This window comes from Alligator sinensis, unplaced genomic scaffold (assembly GCF_000455745.1).
Source record: "Alligator sinensis unplaced genomic scaffold, ASM45574v1 scaffold611_2, whole genome shotgun sequence".
NCBI classification, from domain to species: Eukaryota; Metazoa; Chordata; order Crocodylia; family Alligatoridae; genus Alligator; species Alligator sinensis.
Window position 1 is genome coordinate 4,601,610 of NW_005841869.1, and position 27,138 is coordinate 4,628,747.

At 41.5% G+C, this 27,138-nt stretch overlaps 2 protein-coding genes across 3 annotated transcripts in view; one reads left to right on the forward strand and one right to left on the reverse strand.

Moving 5' to 3' along the window:
* The window catches only part of RALGPS1 (Ral GEF with PH domain and SH3 binding motif 1), a 203,037-nt gene that overhangs the window by 77,705 nt on the left and 98,194 nt on the right, over nucleotides 1-27,138 (forward strand). The gene's annotated exons all lie outside the window — the stretch shown is intronic.
* ANGPTL2 (angiopoietin like 2) lies at nucleotides 7-25,742 on the reverse strand. Of its 2 annotated transcripts, none has more exons than XM_025194573.1 (5): nucleotides 25,401-25,742; nucleotides 12,579-13,438; nucleotides 2,566-2,759; nucleotides 1,651-1,921; nucleotides 7-1,281 (listed from the first exon to the last, which is right to left on the reverse strand). In XM_025194573.1, the coding sequence occupies exons 2-5, from the start codon at nucleotides 13,384-13,386 to the stop codon at nucleotides 1,082-1,084; spliced, it is 1,473 nt and encodes a 490-aa protein (XP_025050358.1). In that variant the 5' UTR covers nucleotides 13,387-13,438; nucleotides 25,401-25,742; the 3' UTR covers nucleotides 7-1,081. The 2 variants fall into 2 exon arrangements, with proteins under 2 accessions (XP_025050358.1, XP_006016991.1); XM_006016929.3 differs by having other exon boundaries at nucleotides 25,209-25,741.

The window sequence follows — 27,138 nt, forward strand, 5'->3', positions numbered from 1 at the left end:
AATTAAAGCGCCCCCTCCCCCCAAAACATGTCTCTAAACACCCAGAGGCTCTTGTTTTATGTGACGCACAGTTCTTAGCGTTGGCTGAGAGGTGCAACAGCCATTACAAATCTAGTTACCTTTCCAAATGCATGTACAGTCAGCAGTTCTGTGTAGCAACACTGATTTCCCTTCCTTGAATGAAAGATCAGCTTGGAGTGAGTGTAGCCGACTGCCGCGATCTGTGGTAACCGTTTGGGTGCCTGCTCACAAACTGAAATCGCTGCCGCTCCCTTTGTTCATGACAACAGTTAACAAAGATTAAATTAGGAATACTCACACTAATGTTCTACAGTACGTGTACCAGCTATCTAGTTTCAAAGGATGCAGTTTCCCGTGTCAAATGATTCCTATCAACAATAATAAAAACTCTTGCTGTACAGTTTGTAGTATCTCCTGCATTTGAGAATATTTATACATAATATAACATACAAAAATATTTAGTTATTGTGGCAGAATTTTAATCATCAAAACTTAATTTACAGGAAATAAAAAACAAAGGTTATCTACAGTCCGTCTCAACTGCCAATTCTAAAAGCAAGAACCTAAATTAATTTTGTCACAAAGAGAGGTGTTCTGCAAGTTCTGTAGTGTTTTGCTGGAATGATTCTTGAAAATACAATATACAAGTCCTCAAACTGTATCAGTAAATATACAATATCTTACATTCCTTGCAGTTGAAAAGATGTACAGGAAACCCTCGCTATCCGTGGGTTTGGCATTGGCAGTTTCAAATATTTGCAAATGCCGAACCCGCTTCTTAAATACACTTAAAGGAGCTCCTCGGGAGCTCTGCGCTTGGCGCTCCCACCGTCACCAGAGGAGCCGTGCCCCCCCCAGCCGCCGGAGGCACTAAGTGCATGAACGCAGACGGCGTTCGTGAACACAGTGCCTCGTCCGTGGATTTCGCCATTCACGGGGGATACGTTCTCGTATCCCCCGCAGATGGCGAGGGTCGCCTGTCTTCCAGATGGCACGTGCAGCTACTGCAGATATTTCATCGTTCTGTCTTAAAGGGCAAGTTAAGAGAAGGGAAAACAAATCAGTGGAATGTGTTGGGGTTTGGTCTGATCATCATAACAACTTTTTTTAGTGAGTATGATCCCCCCCGGAACTCAGCCCAATAAACACCATCTTGGTATCGACTGCGGTAATGTCCTCCCCGGTACCAGACTCCATTAAGATTCGAGTGAGCACAGGCATTGTACCACCATCCTCCTTTCTGGTAATGAGCACAGTTACCTGTGGAGAGAGACTGCTGGTCAGTACAAGGATAAGCACAGTCTTGCAGCAAACAAGCTAGCTAAACTACTTCTGGTCTACACATTTTTAAATTTATCAAATGTGTACATTTATTTATTTTATGTAGTGAAAGGCAAAGCAGATGAAGCCTTCCTCTTACAAGCTTCTATCCTGCATCTGAATCCCTGCAAGTACAGGTCAATTAGTCCTTCTGTTTGGTCATGCTGTCGATGTTCGTGAAAGTCATTAAATTACCAGAGCAATTTATGCATGATTTATTTTCGACTTCTGTAACTTTTTCTAATGATAAGATTTTAACTTTCTGTTACGGGATTTTATGAGCTGCCGTCTTTCTTTAGCACTTCTCACCTGTGTATACATCATGGTCTCTGTCCAGAGTGGTGAACTGCTTCCCATTGTGCCAAGTGAAAGAGTCGCCAGCATTGCCATTGTAACGGCCCAGTCTCAGCTTGTAATATTCACTTTCTGGCTCCAGTCGGAAACTGGCATATTCAGCAAATACTTTTCGACCAGACCAGTCTTCCATTGTTATAAGCAGTTTATAGTTGCCTTGGTTTGTTAGCCAATAAATATTTTCCAAACCCAGCCAGTACTCTCCATCTATGTTACCGAATCCTTGCTGTGAAGAAAGAGACAAATGGATTACTGTTGTATATGTGTTTTAAGTGTAAACCTCAGTGTAGCCTTTGCTATAGAATCATTGTAGCATCCCCATAATGGCTTCATGGACCGCATCTGAAAGAGTAAGCCCAGCTCCAAGTCTCCTTCTCACAACCTCACCCATGCCTGGTACGTGTTGCTGCAGTTGAAGCCGTTACAAACATCTCGAGGTGCAGGAGACCATGCAGTGAGTAATCCTGGAATTAGCTGACCCAGAAGTCTCTTACTGCTCCCTCAAACTCATTGTTTGGAGCATGCTTTAATAACACAAGTGTGTATATCCCTTATAAAAAGTACTTCTTTCACTAGGTGTCGAAGTCTAGGGAAGTGGTCCTCGCTCCTTCCTACCTTGGGTAAATTCAAAAAGAGGTTGGATGATCACCTGTCTGGGGTCATGTGATCCCAGCGTGTGCTCCAACCAGTGGCAGTGGGTTAGACTAGATGATCTATTCAGGTCCCTTCTGACCCCTAACTACTATGAAACTAGAACCCTTTTTTCCCCACTCCAGCTAAGCTAAGGCCTGGCTCTACAGTTCCTTTTCAAGTCAGTGTTTTCAAGAAGGTTTTTGTGAAGAGGAAATAACTGGTCTTGTTTGTCCTAACCTTGTACGTCTCCCAGTTCCTGAAAAAGTTAACTGATCCATCGAGCCGCCTCTGAATGACTGTCCAACCACCGGGGTCATGCCGTTGGTCACACCACACCTGCATAAGTCGGTTTGCATTTTCAGGTTTCACCAGATAGATGGAGCTGGTGTCATGGCCATCTTCCAGAGCTTGCAGACAGTCTCTCCACGGTCCTGTTCCAGAACAAACACTGCAGTCACAAAGTAATGGAACATCTCTTATAGGTTCTTAAGCCCTTTTACTTGTTCACTGACAAAAGAAGTTATGTATGTTTTTTATCCGATGCATTAATGTATCAGTCTTGGGTGCTTTCAGGTGATACAAGACATGAGGGCACTTAGCATGAGTTAACAAGCTTTTTCACATACAGGTGCTTGCATTTAAAGTGCCCTTAGTGTGGTCTAAGTGTAACATATAACTTCATTCACCCTTAGAGTGACAGAGTAGCCAGGTAAAACCACTGGAAATCACAGCTGACTGTTTGCTTATGGGAAAGATCCTTCCTATTGCACCCATGGTCAGGGACGCTGAACCCCCTTAAACACGCAGGGTTTGAAATATCCGCTCCAATTCTTTCTGTTTTAGCAAAGTCATGCTCTGAGATGGAGCACGCAGGGCATAGCTGGGGTTTACTGCTTTGTGATTTATAAACCCAAAAGCGAACTCTGCCTCTGGGACGGTAAAATAAAAGTCTCGGTAAGCATCTATATCAAGCCACGTTCATTGAGGCTGATTTAATTTTGATATGTTAGAGTAAATAAACTCGAAGTACTGGGTACTCTCCACCTTAGGCTGTCCCAGCTCTGATCAGCCAAGAGAGAAGAGAAGACGCATTCTGGTTCTCTCCTGTGGAGAGACCCTGCTCTGTTACAAACTTGATCCAAAGGCCCTCCTGTCTGCCGCTTCAGCTTGGGAAGCAGGAAGTCTTATACCTATTTCCCTGTAGTTTATTTGCTTGGCCCTTGCTCGCATCCAGCCTTTAATAGCCAAAGATTCATAACAGGTGTATTGGGATGTACGCATATGCGCCCCAAGGCCTCATCAAAGCTGAGATCTCTGAACACATCTGGAGTGGCACAGGAGCACAAGTGTCCGTGCTCCCATGTCAGCTGGCTGCAGCTGGGGTTTTTAAATGTGACTTTCAGAATGGGAAGAGAAATGAAACTGGGACTTGCATACAGAGTAAAAACTTCTCCTGTACTTTGAAGTTAATTTAAAGTCCATAAAAACATGAGCATAACTACAGCATAATTATATCTGGAACATATAAAAGAGACTAGAAGTTAAAGCAGGAAAAACTGCAGCAGGAAAAAAATAACCCGTGTGGAAAGGTTTTCCTATAACATGGTGCTTGATGCAGGATTTGAGCTCACGTCCAAGAAAACGCTTTGAGTGATTAAAAAGTGCCCACCTACTCTTTATTAGAGTCCTGTATTTTGTTGATGTTCTTACAAAACTCCTTTGTAAGTTAGCCCATGAAAACAGTCAAGTGTGTTGCAAAAGGCCTATCACAAGCATTCCTGAATTCAGGACCCACTCACTCGGGGCATAGATTGTAGGTGGAAGTACTAGATAAACTGCTTTCTTCTGCTGCCAGTCTTACCGCATCAGCTGACACAAGAAAATGGTCAAGTTGTTATCAGTGCTCAAGTAGTCCAGATGGGGTTTAAGGTACTGAAGGATTACTGAAGTACAGTGTTGATCATATTTTGTAAAGAAAACAGACCTGAGTTTCCACAAACAGATACTCTTTTCCTTTGGAAAACAAAAGGGTAAAGTTGACTTTGGCTTCTATTCTGCATTATGGGTTTCCATCCGAGCAGCTGCCAAAAATAACATTGGCATGGCTATTAACAATAGAATCAGCAGCACAATGCCAACATAGGCATTTAGCAGAGTCAACCTGACATCTGAAGGCAAGCTAAAACGATGATTCAAATATGTAGCATGATGTACTTGGGAGGGGGATGTTAGATGGATAAATAAACTGATTTAAGTCTCTGTTATCATAGAAATTACAGATAAAGCCAACCCATTTGCTGGGAGTTAACACAGGATTATGTTTTGCATTTCATGGAGCCTGCAAGGCATCAATTTCTGCGGAGTTGAGTCTTTTGAAAAGACTAATCATTTCAAAGAAAAGTTTTCTGATATGAAAACACTCGGCTTCTATGTGAAAAAAAATGTGAAGCCTGTCAATAAAAAATCTGACCTTGCTGTGTATTCTTAAGTATGTTGAGCCTGGGCTGCCCTCTGTGCTTGTGATCTGGCTTGTAACTTTGGTCAGTTTACAAAAGCCTGGACTGCCTGGACTAGCCAAGCACCCAAGAAACCAACTCTCGCTTTGTGTTGTCTTAACTCGTGGGGAGAGGGGTTCTGCTCCGCATTTCAGACTCGGAGAAACGCTGTCATTGCCGATTTGCTGGAAGCGCAGAGCTGTGGGCTGGCATGGAGTGTATTGCCTCAATATCGGTCTTCAAAGGATTGGATCTCTTTCAACCGGACCTTATTTATTGTTCACGTTGGGAGCCTGAGCTGTAATACACAGCTTTTTCCATCTTTTAATAGTTTTATGAAATAGTGATAGAGGATTTACTAGACTTCCTTTTCACATTCTTGTACAGTTTAGTAACAAAATGAGGGTTTTACCCAAAGCAAGCATATTTTTAATTAATTTGTTTGGAGAAGGGGACTGACTGTTCTCACAGTTGCATCTCTGCAGTCACTGAAAACTTCTGCTAAATAGTGTCTAACAATTAATACTGGAAATCGTTGCGAGTATGGGTATATTGGCAGTTGCTTTAAATGGCACTCGGTAAGTGAACATGGGGTGGGGTCTGTGCGGTAAGTGAAGGTACCAGGCCCAGCCAAAACGTACTGTGGCGTTAGCAAAGGATTTTAACAAATTCACACAAGAGCAGGAGGGGGAGGGAGGTTTGTTTGCATGCTTTCATTTGGGAAGGTCTGAAGCTTTTACTGAACATTAGCATTTTTACCCAGTGGACAGACTAAATAGTGCTAGTTGTTTTGGACCCCCAAAGACTCTGCTACCCGTTGCGTTCCTCTGCCTCTTAGACTGGGTTGAGCCCTTCAGCTGCGTAGGCTGCAGCACTATGGATTCACGGTGTGCCCGTGGGAAGAGCTCCTCTGGCAGTTTGTGTGAGCACCTTATCGCTTTGGCAAGAAGTCAAATGAGAGACTGGAAATAGTCATGTTTTTATATAGGTGAACAGGAAAGTAAAATGGTAAATAAAATAATATGACAGCGTGTGGCTTAGTGCCTCTAAGGTTGGTCCTCACTGGTTTACAGCGAGTTGTCTCATTCTGTATATAACTTCACATTGCTGTACATTTGTTGCATATCCAGTGGGTTGAGAAGTAGTTTTATCCAACTGCTGTCATTTCTGATTAGGAATGAAAAGGAAGGCAGCGTAGATGAGAATGAAGGAGAAAATTGGTCGTGCTGTTTTATGTTTATAATTACTAGTCGCTCTCCTCAGAACCAAAGCAGAATAACAAAACTATTACATTTTATTTTCCTGAAGAACCAGGCAGCAAAAGTGTCAGGGCAATTTATATAAACTGCTCTACGGTAAAATATGACCATTTTGGCAAATACATGAACCAAAGCATGTGCCCCTAACTTGTGCAGTGTACAATTCATGTAACACAAATTATTGAACTCCAAAGATACTTGTACATTTTTACAGCAACATCTACAAATGTTCTTTTTTCTAGAAGTGTATGATGGAGCTAACCAATTTTTTTGCACTATATCTACATAACATTTTTCCAGTGCATTCTGCTAGTGCTGTTCATTATACAGCCATCACTTCTCGTTCCCCTAAAATATGATGGGAGCTAAAAACAGACTATGATGTATCTATTGAAATATAACCCAAACCTTTCCTGGTAAATTTATGATATAGTACCCAAGTCAAACCTATTTTTATCTATCTTTTAAATGTTGGCGCATTCTTTGTATATAGCCTATTTATATCTCTCTTTTAAATGTTGGCGCATTCTTTGTATATAGAAACCATGTTTTAGCCTTTATGAATGTGGGGGGAAAAATACCCAGCTTGCATTTTCGGTCTCATGTTGGTATACTGTATCCGTGTCTCTGTAGAATTATGCCATTATTTTCAAATACTATCAGCAAAATGTTTTTAAAGTGTCAAAGTAGTACTTTTATTACGTACTTGTATTGTGGCAACATGTAGGGGGGCCTCAGTTACTAACTGAACAAACAATATTTGCATTCGCATCCATTTTCACACAGATAAGCATTAGATTTTGCTTATGCATTAAGTTAGACTCTTACGTCACACTACTTAACTATTTTTGAAAAAGTGCAATCTTACTAGAAATTAATTTCTCCTACTACAATATAATAAATTAATATGATGATGAGCTATTTTGCTTTAATTTGGAGTCTTGGCTAAAACTGAAAAGTGGATTCAATTGATGGAATATTGATTCTTAGTTGGGAAGGCATGCTGTGTAAAAGTGGATAGAAGTATTCCTCTAGTGCTATTTCACTTCCTGTGTCTTGCTTGGAAAGGAAAGTTGTGTTAAGTAGAAATTGCTTTCCCAGAAATTAAACTTGTATATCATGTAAATTAAAAAAGAAGAAGAAATTAAAGGACGTGGAACTACAGATTTGTGCTGCCCTTTCTTCTAAATGCCTACATCACATTGGCAATGTTCTTTCCACCTAGAACTAACACCCCCTGCCAGCATATATGGACACAGCTCAGAAGTTTCTAATTCATGGTGACTTTAATGATGCCTACTAATTTATTTCAACTCTGGCGAAGTCTTGGCACAACTGGTTTGTGTCGTCTTTAGCGATAAGATGATTCATTACAAACCTCTTTCTTTCTCTGATAAATGAGGGAATCTGGAATCTCAAAATCTGTATTTCAGAACATGCAGCTTTCCTTTTTCCACAAAAATGGTTTCTGCTGGGCAAGCGTATCTTATTCTTACACTTGTAACCAAGAAATAGAGTTAACTGTTCACCTAATCCTACTTCGTAGGCTTTAATCCTTTTCTCACATAGCACAACAGTAGAAATAATTTTGGAACTGGTATGTTGTTTAAATCCTCCCTGTAGTCATTTGTCGCAGTTCTCTGTTTCTTTATTTTTTTCTTCTTTTTTACTCACTTTTACTACCTGAAACTGCACTGCAAGGGTCTCTTACAGAACGTGCATGGACTATTGGTAGAAAGCGTAAGTAGGCAGTTGCACAACGAGCAGATGGGTACCAGGAAGACGCGTTGCACCTGACTCTCTGGAGAATAACATTTTACATTCTGTGAAATAGGGTCTCCCTTTCTAGATCTACCATACTGCCTAATACTGTACTACTGCATGGCTAGCAAGCACCATGATTCAGTGTGTCATTCTTCAGTTGCCAGTAGAAGGCAATGGCTAATATAATCTTAAAGGTTAGCTAATTTTAAATGCTGTCCCTTTCCTAAGCAAATCCTTGGAGACCACTGAACATCAGAATGACAATAGATAGATAGATAGATTTTTTTTTAACGAACCCCACTAGTGCATAGAAGAACGATGTGGGTACTATTTTGGTATTTGTTCAGCGGTGCCACACAAGTGCTAGCAGATATAGTATTCATACTCTTGTACTCAACAGTTTGTTTCTCCTTTCCTGGAGAAATGAGACTGCTAGGTTCAGTTTCCTAAATTATTTTAACTGTCAGATAATTTTCCAGTTGGTAAACTGTGCTCGGATTCCCCATTAGGCTTGAGGAACCGGACTGTCCTAGTTGGGCGGATCTTAGCGTCCTGCACCAGGAGGTGGTTTGGTAGATTCTTTGCCAAGCTAGACAATGTTGAATTTCGTGAATTAGCATACAAGGTATGTATCATTGTTATTATCTTGATAACACCGTGTAGTTCTGGTACTTTGATTTATGCCCACTAACTCATTGTTTCCATCATTTAATATAACATGTTTTCTCTGCTCCTCACATCTGTGAAATACATATCCTTTTAATTCTGTTTTTCTGGACAAATATTCTTCCTTTGTATGTTGAAAGTATGTGCCAGAAATGAAAGAAGTATTGGCAAAGTGGAATAACAAACGCCAGTAGGCGTTATCAGGAGAAAGCTAGATAAGTGTTATGTAAAATGGCTAGATATGGGAAACATTAGATTTCATGCCCAGAAGGAGGCTGAACAGCCACCCCTGCAGCACCAGTTGCTGCTTCTGCACCCCACTTTGCAAAATCCTGGAACTGCTTTTGATGGCAATAGATCATCTATTTTCCAGAATGGCACTGATTGTCAAACTCGGCACCCAGCTGCCGTTCCTGCCACGTGGTCAGAAAGTGGGATGCAGTTGCGCCACTGCACCCCTTCTGGAAATGCTGCTGATTCCCGTAGGGTTTTCTTGGCACCATAAATGAAAACTGTTCCTCGTTGACTAGTTTACTTAATTACCAGTTGTTCTCTTTTTTTTTTCTTCCTGGTCATATCACTGTAATATTTAATGAAAATCAATCTCTCAAGCTCTGTTATGTACAGTGACCCAAAAGAAGTTGAGGAGATGGACTGGAATCATAGGTGTATGGGACACAGAAACCTGGCTATGGGGTACTTCATGAAAGGAGGCTTCACTGAGCATGACCATGATTTTTGCAGTCTAAATGCAAGACTTACTTTTTTAATAAGACCTTCCTCCTGTACTGACAGTTATGTGCATAGTAAAACAACTTTGTTTTTTCCCATTGAATTGGAGCCAGGTTTTTCTGATTAAGTAGGTGCATAGCCATTAGGTCCATGTATTTGTGGGCACATTGCAAGAACATCTGCTGTGTAGCAATACATTGTTAGAAGTGGGTTTTAGAATGAAACATCTGCCCAAAGCCACTGCATCATCTGGCCTAATTATTTCCTAAAAGAAATGTGAGTCTCCTTGTGTTGTCAGTTAATTTGGAGAGTACCTGATGATCTCAGAGGGTTTGAAAAGACCCTCCAGAAAATGCTGGGAATAAAAGTGTGCACCTCCTGTGCTCATGGCATATTGCAGTTCTTGATTGCCAGGCTTCAGACACCCAAATAAGCCTCTTATTTTGGGGAAAATATTTAACTACCCATCTCTGAAAACCAGGTCCCTTTTAGGTGGATCATCTTGGGCACACACAAATCACTGGTTGTTTCTGAAAATGAAAGCTGAAAGCCGACTTGGCCGACTTAAGGATTGATCTTTTTGCTATGCTTGTAATGTGTATGTGTTCAGCGGTGCATGCATTCTTGCTCCTATCACACATGAAGGGAATCAAAATGATTGCAGGATTCCCAGAACACCCTAAGGGACATGTCAGGACCCTTTTGCCTCCTGTGCTCCTGCCTGTCATGCAGGTACAAGACACGCGCTTGGGGGAGAGCTTTGTGGAGCTGTTCTGCTTCCTCCCACAGTGATGGTGGAATGGGAGCAGATGGGGATGAGAATGGGGGTGGCAGTGAGCCCCTCACACCCCTCCTACACACATGCTAGACAGCACAGCTGAGCCAGCTTGCCAGTGGAAACCACTGGTCCAAAGGTTGGAGTTGATGTAGCTTCCTTTACTTCACAGTGGAAGAAGGAACCGGGGACTGTGCTCTGAGCCAAATCTGCTACTGTTTGTCTGTTGGTATTACCCTGGCCCCCGTGTTCTGCATGCTCTGCAAGCACCGAACAAGACAGGCCTTGCCCTACAAGCTTACAATCCAAGAGTCAGTCAAGAGACAACAGGTGGATATAAACACCTAATTGCTACCTGCTCCTGGAGGCAGTGGAGATTTTCACTGCTTCTTACTTAGGGTTACTCAGGGCTTGTGGCAGAGCTACAGTTTAAAGCTGCACCAGTGTCACTGGTCAGTCATAAGGAGCCTGGGGTCACGAGGGACCATGTTTTCACCCAGATGCCGTTTTACATCTGATGACTGAGTGGGCAACTGGTTAAAAGGGATCAGAGCTGTTGTGTATGAGTTTGTCTTCCTGTGGTTGCTGTACCAGATCACGTCTGTGGGGTGACTGACCCCCATGCACCAAACCCATGCTTTATCTGGCCCATGGACCAATGCCTCCCGCGGGATCCAGCTTGCAAACCAGCCCTGTGCTACTTTCCAGCCCACAGGACCAGAAGGTTAAGCACCGCTGGTCCTGAGCCTCAGGCTTACAATAATTAACCCATTTGTGGGAGTAATGTTGGGTGAAGTTCCTAAAGAGGTCAATGATTGCAGCAAATACAAATTAACACAAGTGCAAACTAAACCTGGTGTGATGTTTTACAGCTGTAGGTCTCGGCACCTTTGCTCTCTCATGCAGGTGCAGAATGCAGGTCGAAGGGGATCACCTGGGATTATTTTGTTAGTATTATTTGTATTAGTAAAAAGAGGGTGTCACTTAATAACTGTGACTAAAAGTAAAGAGTCTAGGCACTCAGGAGTTAAATGGAGGTGGTCCCAATCCAGTTTATTTTAATCTTAGGAACTGTAGTATATGTAACATTTCAAGAACAGCCAGAGACCAGTGTTTCAGAAACTGACTTTTACCCAGTACTATAAATTGAACAGTGTTTTGGCTGTTCTTGTTTTCATGTTTTAATTGCTCCCAGGTTAATACTTTGTGCATCATGTTTTAGCCTGAAGCCACTGAAATGCATGGAAATAAGAAGTTAATAATGGAAAAACTGCAACAACCATCAAATGCTGTTTGAAGTGAAGTCACGTCTTCCTGTTTTACATTCCTAGGGTAGTAACCCAAGAGGGACAGGAAAGCGGTGTTTTTTTGTCTCGGGCACCAACCTTTTGAGTGACTGGCTGGATCACAAGTCCATCTGAATTAGTGGGAGTCTTACCAGTGATTTTTTTTTTTTAATGGGCTTTGGATCTGGCCCCATATGACCAGAGTGTCAAACAGCAACTTGGTCATTACTACTTGTTAGATGATGGACTTTGGTTTTTAGAATACGGCTACCCTTTCCTAACACCTAAGAAACATAATAATCCCAAATCACGCCTACTCCCTCACAAAACTCTCCCACCCAGATGCTTGTTTTTCTCTGTTCATCATCTCCCTGGAAAAAGCCTGGGGAGAGGAATAAGGTGCAGCTTGACCCCAAAGATCAGTGATTTCAGGCTAGGACAAGGTGAGTTAGAAGTCAAAGCCAGAGTGTGACTCTGAAATGTGAAACATCCCTGTTCTTAAAGAAGGGTTAGCCAGAATCCCTCAGAGGCTCCAAGAAAGGCCAATCTCTGGGATATCCTAGACCCAACCTATCTTTTAAGGTTTTTGCAGTGAAATTAATAGCTGACATTGAACCCAAAACAAACTGGGAGGTAGTGCAACTCTCAGAGAACAAAGCACTGTGCTTCATGAGAAGCAGCCTTAAAACTGGGCTACAACAAGAGCTGAAGTTTTTAAATGGTCTTAATGTGGGTACAGTGGTGGTAATGTGATCCAAGTGAAGAGGGGTGACTCACTGTAACAAGGTTTCTTCCTGTCTCCAAACACGAATGTTAAAGCACTCTTAGCTGCTGGCACTACCTGCACTTTGCAAAGGAGCTGCAGGTCCAGTCTTAGTCCCAAGCTGCAAAGCCAGTAACAGAAGGTATAAACCCCTAACAAAAGGATTGATAATTCCCCTGTGGATTCTCCCAGTAGATTGGCCCAATATTCTGAATATTATTAGTCTCAGGGTGAGCTCCTCCACTCGCATTATTGTTTAATAAAATAATGTGCTCTTACCTTCCTTTTTCACATCCTTGCATGCCAAAGTATTTAGTAGAATTTGCAGAAATCTGACAGGGTCACACCATGAGTGCTTCTGCTATGGCCTCAAATTTGCAACCTCAGGGCTGTCAACCTTGTCCCTTAGTGCCCATGCCACCCCAGCCCCACTTTCTCCCCCTAGAAATTACACTGTTAATCACTGTATATTAGTATAGCTATAATCCAGTGATTCCCATAATGACTTACCAGATGGTTTATCAGTTGAAGTTGGACTACTTGTAACTGGTGGCATGGTTGGTAGAGTTGGTGGTAGAGCCTTTAAATTCTGATCACTCTGAATCTCATTGGTAGATATTTGGTTAATGATACGGTTGTAAGTGGGAGGTTGATACACTCTGTTTGGCGGGGGGGGCGGCTGGGGTATTGGCTTTATGGATGGCATTCTTTGACAGTGTTCTTCCAGTTGTGCAATAATTATAGACTGATTATTGGCAATTGTCATCAAGTGTTGGTATTTGTGCTCTAAGTCTTTGTATTTGTTTGCAAGCTGCAACATGTCAGCAGTTTGATTCAGTATCTTATTCTCAAGTTGGGAAAGTTCTAATGCATTGTCTCGTTTGCGGATGATTTCATGCAGTAGCTGCATATAAAGTTGTGTGACCCGAGAGTTCATGTTTCGACTCTCTTTTCTTAAGAGTTTAACCTCGTTTACTATCCCACCATCTACCTCCACCAGTTGCTGAAGAGTCTCTATTTGCCTCTTTTGCTTTAGAAGTTCGTTGTTAAGTAATTCTAATTCTTGTTTATTCACCCTGTTTTCAAGTAGAACCTCAGGCTCCTTTGAATTGACACAAATGGCACCCGTCACTCTCTGCTGAGGTACAATAAAGGTATAAGTGCATTTGTCCTGTGTATCAGGGGACCGCTTATACCTATTCATGTAAATGAATTCTTGCTCTGTGCCCTCTTCGTTGTCTTCAAATTCCTGTGGCTTGCTTGCCGTGGCTCCCATGATAGCAATTAAGATTAACCAGGTCAGTCTTGTTGCCTTCATGATCCTTTATTTTGGGGGATATTTTTCTTTTGTAAAGGCCCTTTTAAAAAATCTGTTTAAAAATAAACAAACAATAAGTAATGAAAGGAAATAATACCAAGAAAAAGATAAGCAACTGGCGCATTTATCAAAAGTAAACTAAAAAAATAAACCTAAATACACGCTACAGTAAAGGTAACCCTCCGAGTATACACAACAATGCCCAGGGTCTGCGTTCCCAAGCTCTGAGTGGAAACTTGATTAACGATACTAAATGTGATGCAGGACTCGCATGACATGCAGCTTGACACAGTATGGCCACTACGTGTTATTTTACCTTAATTAGTAGCCTTCGACCTCAAACTGCACAGTTTTGGATAAATTGAAACCACAATTTTTGAACCACAACTGTATTGAACCAGAGAAATTTCTACACGATTACTTATCTTTCACACGTTTATTCGTTAGAAACTTGGACCTCTGAACGTTGTGTACATTAAACTTGAACATTTTTGACTGGTGATTTTACAGGTCAGAGTAACTGGAACTTCTTTTCATCTGAAATGTGTGTTGCGAGTCTCACAAGGACAGCGTTGCTCACTTTGTGCTCCTTCTAATAGCAGTCTGCCTTAACAATAGGTACTAACTTATTTGTTTTCAAGAGTCCTACCCATTAATATTTGCCCTTTTACATCAGTTTGACCTATTAATATTTCACCTTTACACTAATAATATCATTTGGGGGTGATTTGATTCTTAATCCTCAAAGCATCAAGCTAACCCAAATGGATCCCTCTTGTACTGCCTCAGCTGCCAAATGCTTGTCGCCAGCAGCCTCTCAGCCGTGTGCGCTGGGATCACTCGGACAAATAGACTTTCCTCAGGCGATTCCATTTTCAACTGTGCAACCAGTTGGCTCTTTAATACTGCAAATCTGTACCAGTGTTTTGTTGCTAAATAGCATATTTTTCTGAACATTTATCATGTTATGTCTCTCTCTAATGGTGAAGGAGAAAAAGATCTCCAAGTCTATAGTGCTTTTGGAATCGTGTAAAAGTTCTTAAAGTGTATATATACCTTTAATTATTTATTACGATTTTATAGTAATTTACAACTCAGTATTTTAGGGCTAGAGATGGATAAAATGTATGCCACAAATGCATTGTCATCTATAGGCTAAGTCACCTGACTTACAGTATCACAGTTTGTGCTTTTTATTTTCTTTTTTCCTAGGGAATCTGTATGAAAACCAGTTTGCCCTTAATGCGTGAGAAATCGAGACGCTCCTATGATATTCTAGGTTATGTTTTTTCTTTGCGTTCTAAGGAAGAATAGTGATCTTCATTGGAAATCCTTGCAGCAAATAACCTGCACTGTGTATTTCATAGGCCCAGGCATGACTTCATTTTCGTGAACTTGTATTATTCTCATGTGGGCACATAGCTGATAATTGGCTTCTTTCTCATGAAATTAGGATTTTTTTCTTGGCCTCTGTGAATGATTCTTGCTTCGCTATGTGCAAATAGTAACTCCCGTTAGGACTGTGATGAATTTAAAAGGACTATATGACTTCTAATAGGCATATAGAGACAAAACGTCTGTTGGTCTTTTTCACCACATACAATTTTTTATTCTGACTTTGGTATTTTAGCTGATATTTTGGGGCCTAAAGAACAATGAAAACCTTGGAAAGTACTGTGAGAACATGTTGCATTTGTGTGTATGTATGGGTAATCTGGTTTACATGAGAATAATACAACGTGAAGTTTGTTCAGTATATAATGCCTGGTTTGATTTCCTTTCTTTACCAATATGTCATTGTGGTTACGTTTTCTTATACATATAAAGCATTTCACACGAGGTAACTATTCATAACTTGGATGACAAAAACAGTCTATCTGAGGGGCAGATTTAGTATACTGAAATCATTACACTTGTAAGCAAGGGCATAGTAACAGTTGGAAAATGAAATGACTGTTATGGGGCCAGATTTGGTTTTCATGTTGTAAAGGGACCTGTTCCTCGGGAAGCCTATGATTTGATCCTTCAAGACATGGACCTCTGCTGTTCCCTGTGGCTTTTGGGGTAGGGTTCAGCACTGGGTCCAGAGTGCAGGGCTGGTCTGTGGGCCTGATTTGGCCTGCAAACCAGCCCCACATCATTCGTCTAGCCTTTTGGACCTGCTGAGTTTGTCCTACAGAGTTCTTCCCCCTGTTCTGGAGTACCTCGGCCCTTCGGGCAGAGTGATGTGGCTCTTGTTTTCAGTAATTTGGCCAAGTAGTCATCAGCCGTCCCTTGGTACAGGGAGGGCATTCCTCCAGTACATAAGGAAGTCATTGATGAGGCTGTGGATAACTAAGGAGGCTGATCTGAGATCCACGTGTTTGACTGCAGACACTGTAGATAGTTGCAGGAAAAAGGAGTCATGGTGTTGGGTCACATCTCTTTCCTTTGCTTTTGTCTCTCCCTCCCGTAGTGAGGCAGGTTTCACCTGAACGATCAGTGCCTTGTCATACATCACAGTACCATTGGGGATGGTTCATTGGCTCTGTCTCCCCGTATTAATGTTAATATTGCATTTCTTCAGATTGGCTTTCAAGGTGTTCTTGAATCTCTTTTTGCCCACTTCTAGAGCAGTGACCGTCAGTGAGTTGAGAGTATAGGACGTGTTTTGGGAACTGGTTGTCAAGCATCCTTACGACAGGTCCTGCCCAACAGAGCTAGTGCCATATAAACATGGCCTCAATGCCGGTGGTGTCGCTCGAGCCAGAACGCTAGCGTTCGTTCTTCTGTCTTTGGCATTAATATGGAGGATTTTCTGAAGTGGTTGCTGATGGTAATGTTTCAGGTGTTTGTTGTGGCATCCAAGTTTCACACCCATGCAGTAGGGTATGGATGACAACAGCCTGGTAGATGAGAAGTTTGGATCCAGATGTCATGATCACTGAAGACATGATTTCAGAGTGAACACATCCAAAGGCAGCCTGGTTGATTTTATCTGGTGTTAAATATTGTCATCTATGGGCATGTGTGCACGTCACCCTACAGCGACATGACATAACGTGCTACATCACTGCATGGCGTGCTGTGGTGACGTAGCAATCACTTGAGTCTACATGTAATCTCCAGCCACGTCGCTGTAGTGGTGCACTCCCCCGGGATAGCGCGCTGCTTTGACAACATAGCAGCAAAATCTAACCGTGCGCTGTGCTCTCATATTTCCAAAAGGAAGTGCTAAAGCACAGCTCTGTAGCAGTGTTGCCGTATGGCGAAGTGTAGACACACCCACGTTTACTTTTTGGGAAAGGTGGCTACCCAGCTAGGGGAAGTGCTCAATGTACTCCAAGGATTGCTCTCTAATTGTAGTATGTGGAGGAGCAACTGGTTGGTTTGGGGTGAGTTGTTAAAGTATCTTAGCTTCATAAAGTGAATCTAAGCATTTCATATACTTCAGAGAAGCATTCAAGAGTGACCTGGAGCATTCAGTTGTGTGGGCACATGCAACACAGTCGTCAGCCTATTGAATATAGTAATGGAGATGTTGGTTTTCTTGGATTCGGAGCGTAACCGGTTGATGTTGAAGGGATTTTCATCCATGCAATACTGGATGCCGACTCCACATGGATTCTGTCAGCAGTGAGATGTGAAATAGCTGCGGTATAGATGAACGAGTGTTAGTGCAATTACACATCCGTGCTTGACCTGTTTCTAATAGTGAGGGGGTCCATTTCCAAGCCATTACTTCGGACAGTTGCTGTCATGTCATACTGAAGAAATCTGATAATGGTAACAAATTTTGTCAGGCGTCCAAATCTCATCAAGGTCTTCCAATGGGCCTCTCGGTTGATTGAATCAAAGGCTCTATTCAGGACAGTGAAGGCCATGTAAAGATCTGTGTTGCTCATGGCTCGCCTGCAGCTGTCTATCAACAAATCTGTTGTACCTCTGAGTGGCCTGACAGCGTGCCAGCACTTGGGGAGAATCGCCCCAGCAAGGGCAGCGGGTCTTCTGAAGAGAACGCGGGGGAGGATCTTCCCAGCTACGGACAGGCGTGCAGTACTGTGACCATTGCTGCCGTCCGTTCTAGTGCCAGAATCGTAGCTTGTACATGTTCGCTAAAGACTTGGTAGTTAGATTCTCTAAACCAGTGGTGCTCAAGATTTTAGGCTGGTGGGCCAGATGGGCAGTGCCCAATATATCTGCAGGCTGGATCTGGTCACTGGTCCCAGTCTGGCACCCAAGGCAGTCATGGCAGGGCCCAACCAGCTGTGTGTGAGGGAGGGGCATGTGGCCCGGCCCCGACCCAAATCCGTGGGGGGAATGAGGTTTAACTCGCCCCAACCTGTGGTGGGGCTTGGGGGTTGTCAGGGGAGGAGGGTGGCAGTATTAATTGCCACTGCTACCCTGCTGCCAAGTTTCCTGACCCCTGGGGAGTTTTTCAGGCCGGGTGCCATGGCTCCATGGGCCACATTTGGCCCGTGGGCTGGAGGTTAAGCATGCCTACTCTAAACATTTTATCTACAGTAAGAAGGTACCATTTGGGGCTGTAGGGGACAAGCAAGGCTTTTCCTGCTCCTGGGTGCTCTTGGGTGCCTGGCACTCGAACTGAGCAGAGAGACGTAGCTAACTGTGCTAGTGTGAAGCCAGGTAGAAGGCAGGGTAGATCTGCACCGTGTAAAGTAACCACAGTAAATGTATATGCAGCAGAAGCCTTCGTGGGCTGCAGCTCACTTCATCAGGTGCATCACATCACAGCATCTGATGACGTTAGTTTTGTGAGCTACAACTTACCAAAATGTATTGCGCTGATATATAACATTTACTTTCCACATTTTCCAGAAGGTCATTTCCTGTAAGGGGGTGCTCAGGGTCTGTGGCACGGTTGTTTTCATCTCTTTGAGACTGTGCGTGCGCTCGTATCCAGGTATTGTGAGCGACTGCTCAGTCAGTCATTAACGTTGCTCTGGTATGAACCAAAGAGCTGACGGATTCTCAGATGTGTTCAGTACGTTTCAGTAGCGATTGAAGCAAATGTCAGCAGCTGTGATCCTTGTCGATCCATCTGAGAGGTGTTTATACCCGACATTTCTCCAATTTTAGTGGAATTTGAATGAAACTCGCTCTTATTTTTTGTAGCTAGCAAGGGATTGTTCCGTGTGTGTTTGGCAGGAGTCTTGACAACCTGTCAGAGACAAGTTTGGGGTTCAGCGTGCCCAAAGGGGAAAAGAACTGGCTGCTGCAAACAAGTTCCATGTATTCTTTAAGGCAAAGTTATTTGAAATCCTAGAAAAATTGGGAACATAAATTAAAATGACCCCAGACAGCTTTAACTTGCATAACCAGCATTTGCACAGCAGGTCACACTTAGTGACCCTGGCAGTTTTCCAGGACTCGTATTTCCACACAGATGAACTATTCTTGCAAATGTCTCCAGCATGGTAGGTGTAAAAAAGGCTTTTATTTCCATATGTGAATTGCAGGCCTTCTTTCCTCGCAAACTCTATTTATTGTGACCCATGAAAGGAAACTCATTTTTTCTGCTGAGTTCCCTTGTGTCCCTCTTGCCTCATGGCTTTAATCGACTGCAGAATTTGGGGTGAATGTTCCTTTTTCAGGCTGAAGCAAATTCTCAGAGTTTGTTGTTATTCTCCAATAATAATTCTTTTCTCTCTTTTAGAGAATTGTAGGGGAGCAAAGGAAATTCAGTACATTGTCTTCATCTTAACACAAGACGACCCAAACTGTGTCTCTTGTGCCTTCCCGCAGGGTACTTCCTTACATTGGGTTCATGTTCCTTCATTGTAGCTACTATTCAGCAGTTGGACACTAGTTTTACAAAGTACACACTTTTCCCTGTGGGCTGTCCACAAATCACGTTTTTTCTTCACTGTTGCTGCCTGTACTTCTTCAATGAAAATTGTCTGTGAATAACTGTGTAGAACGAGTGCCGACTATTAGCTTTTGTTACCGCTGTGAGATTGGCTACATGAGTAAGGACTTCTCGGAGTGGATGAAAACAGCTCTATAGACAAGATGTCTGCCGAACAGACCTCGTGCAGCGAATCTCTAGGAGAGCAGGACGTGCTCGGCGAGGAGAAGGCAGGGAACGGGACAAACGAGCGAATGCTGTCTAGACAGGCCTAGGGAAGGCTGAGACACTTCAGTCGTCAGTACCTCAAATTACTTGTGGAAGCGAACGTGATATTTTATTGATGTACAAGAGACTCACTTTTTATCTAGATTTGTTGTGAGATTTTGCATTTATATATGCTCCAGCTCAGCTTTTTGGATTCCTGCCAAGTATTTGCGTTAGCTGTTGCCCCTCTTTCCCCATAAGTAGAGCTGCATCTTGGCCACCCCCCACTTGCCAAGTCCAACATGTTTCCCTCAGTCAGTCATGGTTTTGAGGCGCGAGGGCTGGGCACCACTTGACCCAGGACACGCAGATAGAAGTCCCCTTCTGGTATCTGGCCACCCCACCCCATCCAGACATTTTACCTGTATTCTAGCCCTGGTCACAAGAACAAGGGCCCTTCTGCTTCTTGAGCATCTTATTTCCTGCAGCACCTTCCTGTGTGGTTTCTTAAACTAAAACGATTGTGCCTTTGAAAGCCAGGAACTTTTAAGTGCTGTCCTTGTTTCCTAACTCCATGAACCTAAAGTCCACTATTATGCAAAGCCACAGAATTTAAAGGCAGGCATTGCCCACAGTTTCGGTGTGAATTGCCATAACTGCTTCCAAAGAAGCAGCCTGGTCAGACAACATGTCCTGTCCCACACAAATGTGAACTCCTCTGCAAGCAGCTTAGCCATGGGAGGAGCTCCTATCCCATAGAACTGACCCCGGGTCCCCGAATGGCAAAGGATTATTTGTTTTGCAAGTGTAATGTTATTTACGTTGAGGCTTTTGCCCGCAAAGCCGCGTTGGTATTCTCCTATCCTCCGCAGTTATGCAGGCAAAACTGTGAAGTGTAGACCAAGCCTTAGCGTAGCTCTGTGGATGGTTTGCAGTAGTTAATAATGAATTGGTTTATCACTGTTTGTTAAACTAACTGCACCTCAGGGGAAACAGCTGAAGAGTATTCGTGTCATCTGAGGGATGAGGAAAAAACAAACTTCCAGAAAAAGATGCTATATGTTTTTCAGTTTTTTTCTCCCTCTCCCTGAAAAGGAAAAGCAAATAAAAGGTATTTTCTTTGGACTTACTAGTTGCATGTAAAGAAAAAAAAACTTTGGGAATTATTTTCCATATTGCGCTGTTTGCACTGTAGGGCATTTCTGTAGGACCTTTCTAGCTCAGTCAAAATATATTGCACTTTGATTACTTGGAATATTTGAAAACACACAAATGGGATTCCACAAGACTTGAGCAGTTTGCCATCTGAAACTAAGTAGGTATTTCACCTCATGCATTTTGTCATAACCTTATGGTAATGAGGTTGTAATATTTTTCTAAGTGAAGTTGCATGCATACCTGTGTCACAACGTACAACGTTACACGTTTTGTCACTCAGTTTATCCTAAAAAGATGCGTTAAAGTTGACATTCTCAGGGGTGTTTTCTTAGACATTACTTATAGGGATAAGGCATATCTTGTACTTAAACTGTTCCTTTGCATAGCAGGTGGTTATGATAATGCCCCTCAGAATTCAGTTTCTCATTTTTACAAAATATACACACACAGATGTTTTCCCTTTTTTCCTTTTCCTCGCTGTATGTGCTCTCTACAGCATTGAGATTCTGTGACAACGACCATATTTATAACCCCATAGTACAGTGGAGTGCAGCGTATAGATCAGATAGTTAGTGGCATTAATTAATCAGTTAGTATTTGTAATGCACTTCCAAGAAGAAAAAGATAAGTTTGAGATGTATTATTGTTACTGTAGCTGGAACATATCTAATGCTACAAGATTTTTGTGCCATCTAAACTTTGAGCCAATGAAGGAATAGGATTTCATGATACATTTTTATGGAGTCCAGCTCTGGTCTTCCCACCACAGTTTAAATGTCTGTCTTTAGAAACCAGCAGAGACCACAGGAAGGATGGATCATGCCTATCACTGAGTTCTAGTATACTATTGAATAGGATAAAAATCACAAATCATTTTCACTCGTGCAAGTGGGAAAACATTTTAAGATTTAAATTAATTACTGTCTGCTGTGAGCCTTCAGAGCAATGCAAAAGGAAAATGATGAGTTGATATAACCATTGTCTAGAAAACTTCAACTGAGGCAATACTGTGTGTAATGAATCAGCCATAGGTTTCATACCAAGGGAGACCAATCCATCTTCACCTTCATGGGGATACTGCTGTAGGCAGTGAGCCTAAAATGTGCCAGTAGGTAGGGGTAGCTGACTTACTTTCTGCTGCTCTTTTTTTTTAAACGTGCAGTGTATGGTTATGAAACCAGAGACAAGTTGGTATGAAAGCCTCATGCACTGGGCTGCATAAATGCTGCTTTTGTGTGAGGGATATATCACGCCGTATCCACCCCAGGGGGCTGCTTTTACAGGGACAGCGATTTTCCTTCCTTAAGCCAAGATACTACACAAGGGGATTTCCAGTGACTTTTGGTGACATTACAGATTGCAGTACAATAACTGTACATCAGAGAGCCTGGCTAAGTAAATCTGCTTTACATTAACTGCTTAATGCCAGGAGCTGAGAATACATTTCCAATTCAGAAATGAAGGAATCAGCATTTCGTCTCACTAAGTGTTAAAAAGAATTTGGAAGTTGGGTTACGAGTTGAGGAGGCAGCTTTTTATGCTGGCCTTTTGATAAGTCTTAAAAAAGAGATCTTCTTTAAGTGAGTGTTTGCACTTGAGCAGGACCTCTTGAGTGAGCAGCCGGGTAGAACAAAATAGGATTCCCAGTTTGCATGGTTGGAGCGTTCAAGGGAGATAATTTTCTATTTCTTTAAGCAGAACACAATACCTGGACTATAATTGCATTGGGAAGATCCTGTCCCAAACTTGCTTTTTATTATTGCCTATTTCTCTCTCTTCATCCCTATACTGTGGTTTTATTTATATAACTGCAATATGCTCACCTTTCTGGTAACATATGCTCAAGTGCCCCCAGCTTATTCTCACCCTTTGCTGCCTCAAAAAGGTTTTTAGTCTAGAGTCCATCCTTAGATGCAAGGCTTTTAAGTTGAGTGCACATAACTTAATTGCTAACTTGGCACTCCAGAAATATTCCAGATAGATGATAACATCTAAAGATAAGGTGACAAGCAGGAGGAGATGACCACTTACTGAAGAGCACATAATGTTCTGGTATTGACTCTTTTAAAATACTTGCTTCAAAAGAGGGGAAAAAAACAGCATCCTGAGCTGTATAGATGCCAACAGATTAATTTTGCAGCAGATTACTAAATCATTGAATGACTGAAGTTTAGTCAGCAGGTGAACCACTCACTTTCCATAGGCTGCTCTTATTGCAGTGGAGCTACTGATACATGCTTAGGTTTGGGTGGGAAGGCTCCTGAGCTGAACAGCACATTATGCAGCGCTTTGTGAAGCTCTCACAATCATGTACGCGCACAAATGAAGGCAAATTCATGAAAGGCTTAGTGTTAGATCAGATGCTATATCTGCGTGTAAAAATAAGCCTGTATAGGTGACCATGTGTTCACATGCTAGACTGTGATAACAGCTTTGTTACCTGGGCCTTTCTGGAGAAGAGAAGTTTAAGAGAAGTGGCAGCAAAGCTGCAATGGATGTTTTTGTAAAATCTTCTAAGCTTTTCCCATCTATCACACTGAGGTGGCATTATTTTAGATTGCAGTAAGCAGACATTTTACCCATTAATTGGATTGTAAAAGCTAATAGAACTAGGGTGCCAACTCATTTATTTAAGAAGAATCAGCTCAATTCCTGTTTCTGCAAAATTTGGTAGTCAGTGACTACAGAAATCCTTGCGATCATTTGCCTTTTCCAAATACCAGGTAAAAAAATTAGATCTGTATTTCACAACTCAATTTCTGTATTTTTCTCAAAGTTGTCCAGATTCCTGGACATTACGTCTTCCTTTTCCAGCAATTCTTTTGTATAATGGTGTGAAGCTATGATAGCAAAATCTCATTGTCCTTTAGCTCTGTCACAGCTAGTGTGATATTTTTTTCTGTGCTTTCCAAGAGTAGAAAGATTAATTGGTTTGGACTTTCTGATTGAGTGAACTTCTTTTCTTTTCTTTTCTTTTCTTTTCTTTTCTTTTCTTTTCTTTTCTTTTCTAGGGGAATGGTATCCCTATGTATCAAACAAATCGTCTTTCTGGAATATTAGAGTTTTTTTAATTATAGAGCATGTTAGCTTATTATTTCAGTTTTTCTTTAAAGAAAATGGAAAAAAGTTCACAACAAACTAAAATTCTGAAATTCGTAGAGTACAGTTTAATTACAGAAAAGATGATGTATTGACGAACTGGAAAAGCTGCAGCCACCAAATGTACGCGTTGCTGGGGAGAACTGCTTTGTCTCTTGTGCCATTAATTATTAAATTCCCATGTAAGGCATGCTAAGCTTTTGGCTGAAATTAACTACTTCAGATAAATATGTTGTAATATGTTTTAGGTTCAACTTTTTCCACTTAGCTCAAGTTGCCGGTAACTCCAAAAACATTATTTCATTCTTAAAATATCAAGTGTTTTTGCTGGGGGAATGGATGACTAATGAAGTGCTGCAGTGAGAGTTTTTAATTAGTTCTTGAAGAACTCTTGTTTTGAAATAGTAGGAATTGTTTCAAGAAACTTCAAAGGATTACATGTCCTGTGCCTTCTATCCTCCAAAGAGAAAACAGCTCATTTAAGTGCAAAAAATGCTTTTCTTTTCTGGATCACTAAGAAATGTAGGAGGCAGCATCATTTAATAGGTTGTTCTTTGTGCCCCACTGAAGTGAGCTGTCACAGATTGGGAATGTAGCTACTGAAAGAGAGCACTGCGTTTGCTCTTACTTCCCTTAACGCTGGCCTCACCTTATTTTCCACATAATCCAATCTCTGCTGAAAAGCACGTAACAAGCTAGCTCTCTGTCTTTCAGCCTGTTACTAGTATGCGATAAAGACCTGCCAGAGAGTTTAGATCAGAATAATTTTGACTGTTATTTTCCTTGTAAAAATATTTGTATTTAATTGATAAAGGCGGTATATATTACATTTACAAGGAAGTGCATATAAATGCTAGTTTCTGTTTTTGAAGTGAAAGCTTGGTTAAGCAGGATGTTTTACAGAATCTGCTGTTACTTTCAGAAACATTTTTATCTGCTTTATCCGACTTAAATATAGGAGAGAGAGAATACATGATTCCTGACTTAATACAGCAGCTTTTTTCAAAAAGCAGGCATAAATGACAGAATTATTGTCAAAAAATTGCTGGAAAGCATACACTTCTTTTACATCTCTATTGTCACTTTCAGAAGAAGACAAAGTAATGCAGAGTAAAGGAGAGTGAAATTAGCTTCATGTTCTCAGAGTTGATTGCTAAGCAAGAAGTCCTGGATTGTCTGACTATAAAATGTGTCAAAAATAGTCATACCAAATATCCATTCTTTATATTAGAAGTATAACACAAGAAAAATCAGTGGCTACAGCCCATATTGTATTATACAAGGCCACCTTTGTACCAGTCACATATGTTTGCTCATTTAATAGACATTATGCACTTGCTAATTAAACTTCTATTACAAAGATTGTAATAAGTTTCATAACAAAACAAAGCAGCGAACGAAAGCCTGGCTTTTTAAATCAGTTATTCTGTCTGCTGGGAACAATGTAATCCATGTGAAAACATCTGTATATCTTAAATGTATACCAGCTGTATTATGGCAACATTCTTACCGTTTCCTTTGGCTTCTTTCTTCAGTCCTTAATGTGCTTTTCATCAAAGGTTTACTGAACAGCTCATCCACAGGAATCCTGACATTTCATGTAGCGGGCTGCATCAAAAGTACGTCTCTTCTGTGACTGCTACCTAGCCTGTGCTGCTTGGGAGATTTGTACATGTAATACTGTAATTGGAAGAGTAAATACCTAGATGTTGTAAGAGAGTCCTGCTTTCCTCATTGATTCAAGTCTCTTTATAGAAGAAGACGCAGCTCAGCTGCTAAATGGAAGCCGTACATCCCCATGCTATAGGCAGAGAGGTACAATGGGCTGCGGTGGCCGATGAAAGGAAACTCCAGCATTTCAGTTCTAAAGTTTTGAATCCATCGTTTCATGCAAGACTAAAGCACCCTTATTTGAACTTCAGTTCCTTTGTGGTGGATTTACATCCTGGAGGAAAAAAATCACCAGGCATGCAGCAAGTACTGTAGACAAGTTCTGGTTGGATAAGCCCTTTTCCCCCTCCCACAAGTACGAGGGATCCACCAGCAAGAGACACACTCGGGGCCTCCCCCTGACCGCAAACAGTAGAGGGGAGGGCTGGCTGAAACCAAACTTTAACACGGTGATGTCACAGCTCGCAGCAGTCCAAAGTAATCTGGCGTGCAGCAGGCTGTCTCCTCGCCTTTGGCAGGGAGCATTAGCAACACTTTCCTCTGGATAGCTGAGCTTGGAAAACTACTCGTTACATACAAAGATATCAATGCTTTGTAAAACGTTCAGTTAAAAAAAAAAACAACAACAACAAAAAGCCAGGATTTTACCTTTGGGATTATGCAACGTGTTTCTTAGCTGCATTTTTCTGTAGCTTTTTTGCAGTTAGTTAGTTATAGTAAAGCTTGTCTGAATCACTGTGACCCCTTGTTCACAGTACTTATAAAAGCAAGTTGAAACTAGACTCAGATTTTCTGGAGTTACTGATTAAATGCTGATGTTAATCTGAAGTGTGTTATTTATCTGCAGTATATAATATGCTTTGGTTCAGAGATATTCTGGAGTCTCTTGTATGTTTAAGAAACAGGATTTTTAAATTTTAGAGCAGATTCAACTGAAAACTCCCTTGGAGGAGCTGCAGGTCTGCCTCTCTCTCCAGCATAGTTTTTACAGTATAATTGTTGATGTGCGGAGGTGAGATGGAGCATTTTTGCCCTTAGAACACTTTGTATAGCAGCCCCTAAATGTATTTGAGGTTCTTACTAAGACATTGGTTGCGTTTCTCCCTCTTAGCTTAGTGTGAAATTAAAAAACAGATTTGCTTTTTCGATATAGAATGCGTAGAGATACGACCAAATAAAAAGGACTGTTCTAATCAGAGATGTTTTCTTGTTTTATCACTTCCGTACCACTTCAGTCTGGAGGCACAACTCGGAGCATTTAATGTTTCCCTATGCTTGCCAGGTAAGAGGGAGATGAAACTCAAGCAATCTCTCAAGGTAGTCTAATAATGCTCGAGGAAATAATATATTAATTCAAGCTGGCTGAATTCCAGCGGCTTTATAAATGTTTGCCTGCTGCTGATGGTGATCGGTATTGCAGAACTCATTTGTTCTTTGCTCGCTATTTCTTCTTTAAGATTTCCATCCATTGATGATAAGAACAGATGTATCCTAAAATCTCCCATTACTTAACTTTTAGATAAATGGTATCTACTTATGGTCAATAACCACAGATTGTATTTAAAATAAATGTTGGAATTTTTGTTCTAAGTTTTAAATTCTGATTTTAAAGAGGAATTAAAAATCAACAATTAACAAAACGGTATTACTTCACTTCCTCTCGCACACTGTTTTATATCCCAGCCATCTGAAAAAGCTCATACATATGTAAGTAATTTCTTAGCTTTTACTTAAACTTTCAGTCAGATTTGTACAAGATCTCCCTTGTG

Coding starts and splice junctions, on each gene's coding strand:
- ANGPTL2 (XM_025194573.1), bottom strand. CDS start 13,386: ATGAAGGCAACAAGACTGACCTGGTTAATCTTAATTGCTATCATGGGA. Junction 2,760..12,578: donor TTCAACTGATAAACCATCTG/GTAAGTCATTAT, acceptor GTTCTGGAACAG/GACCGTGGAGAGACTGTCTG. Junction 1,282..1,650: donor AGACCATGATGTATACACAG/GTGAGAAGTGCT, acceptor CTCTCTCCACAG/GTAACTGTGCTCATTACCAG.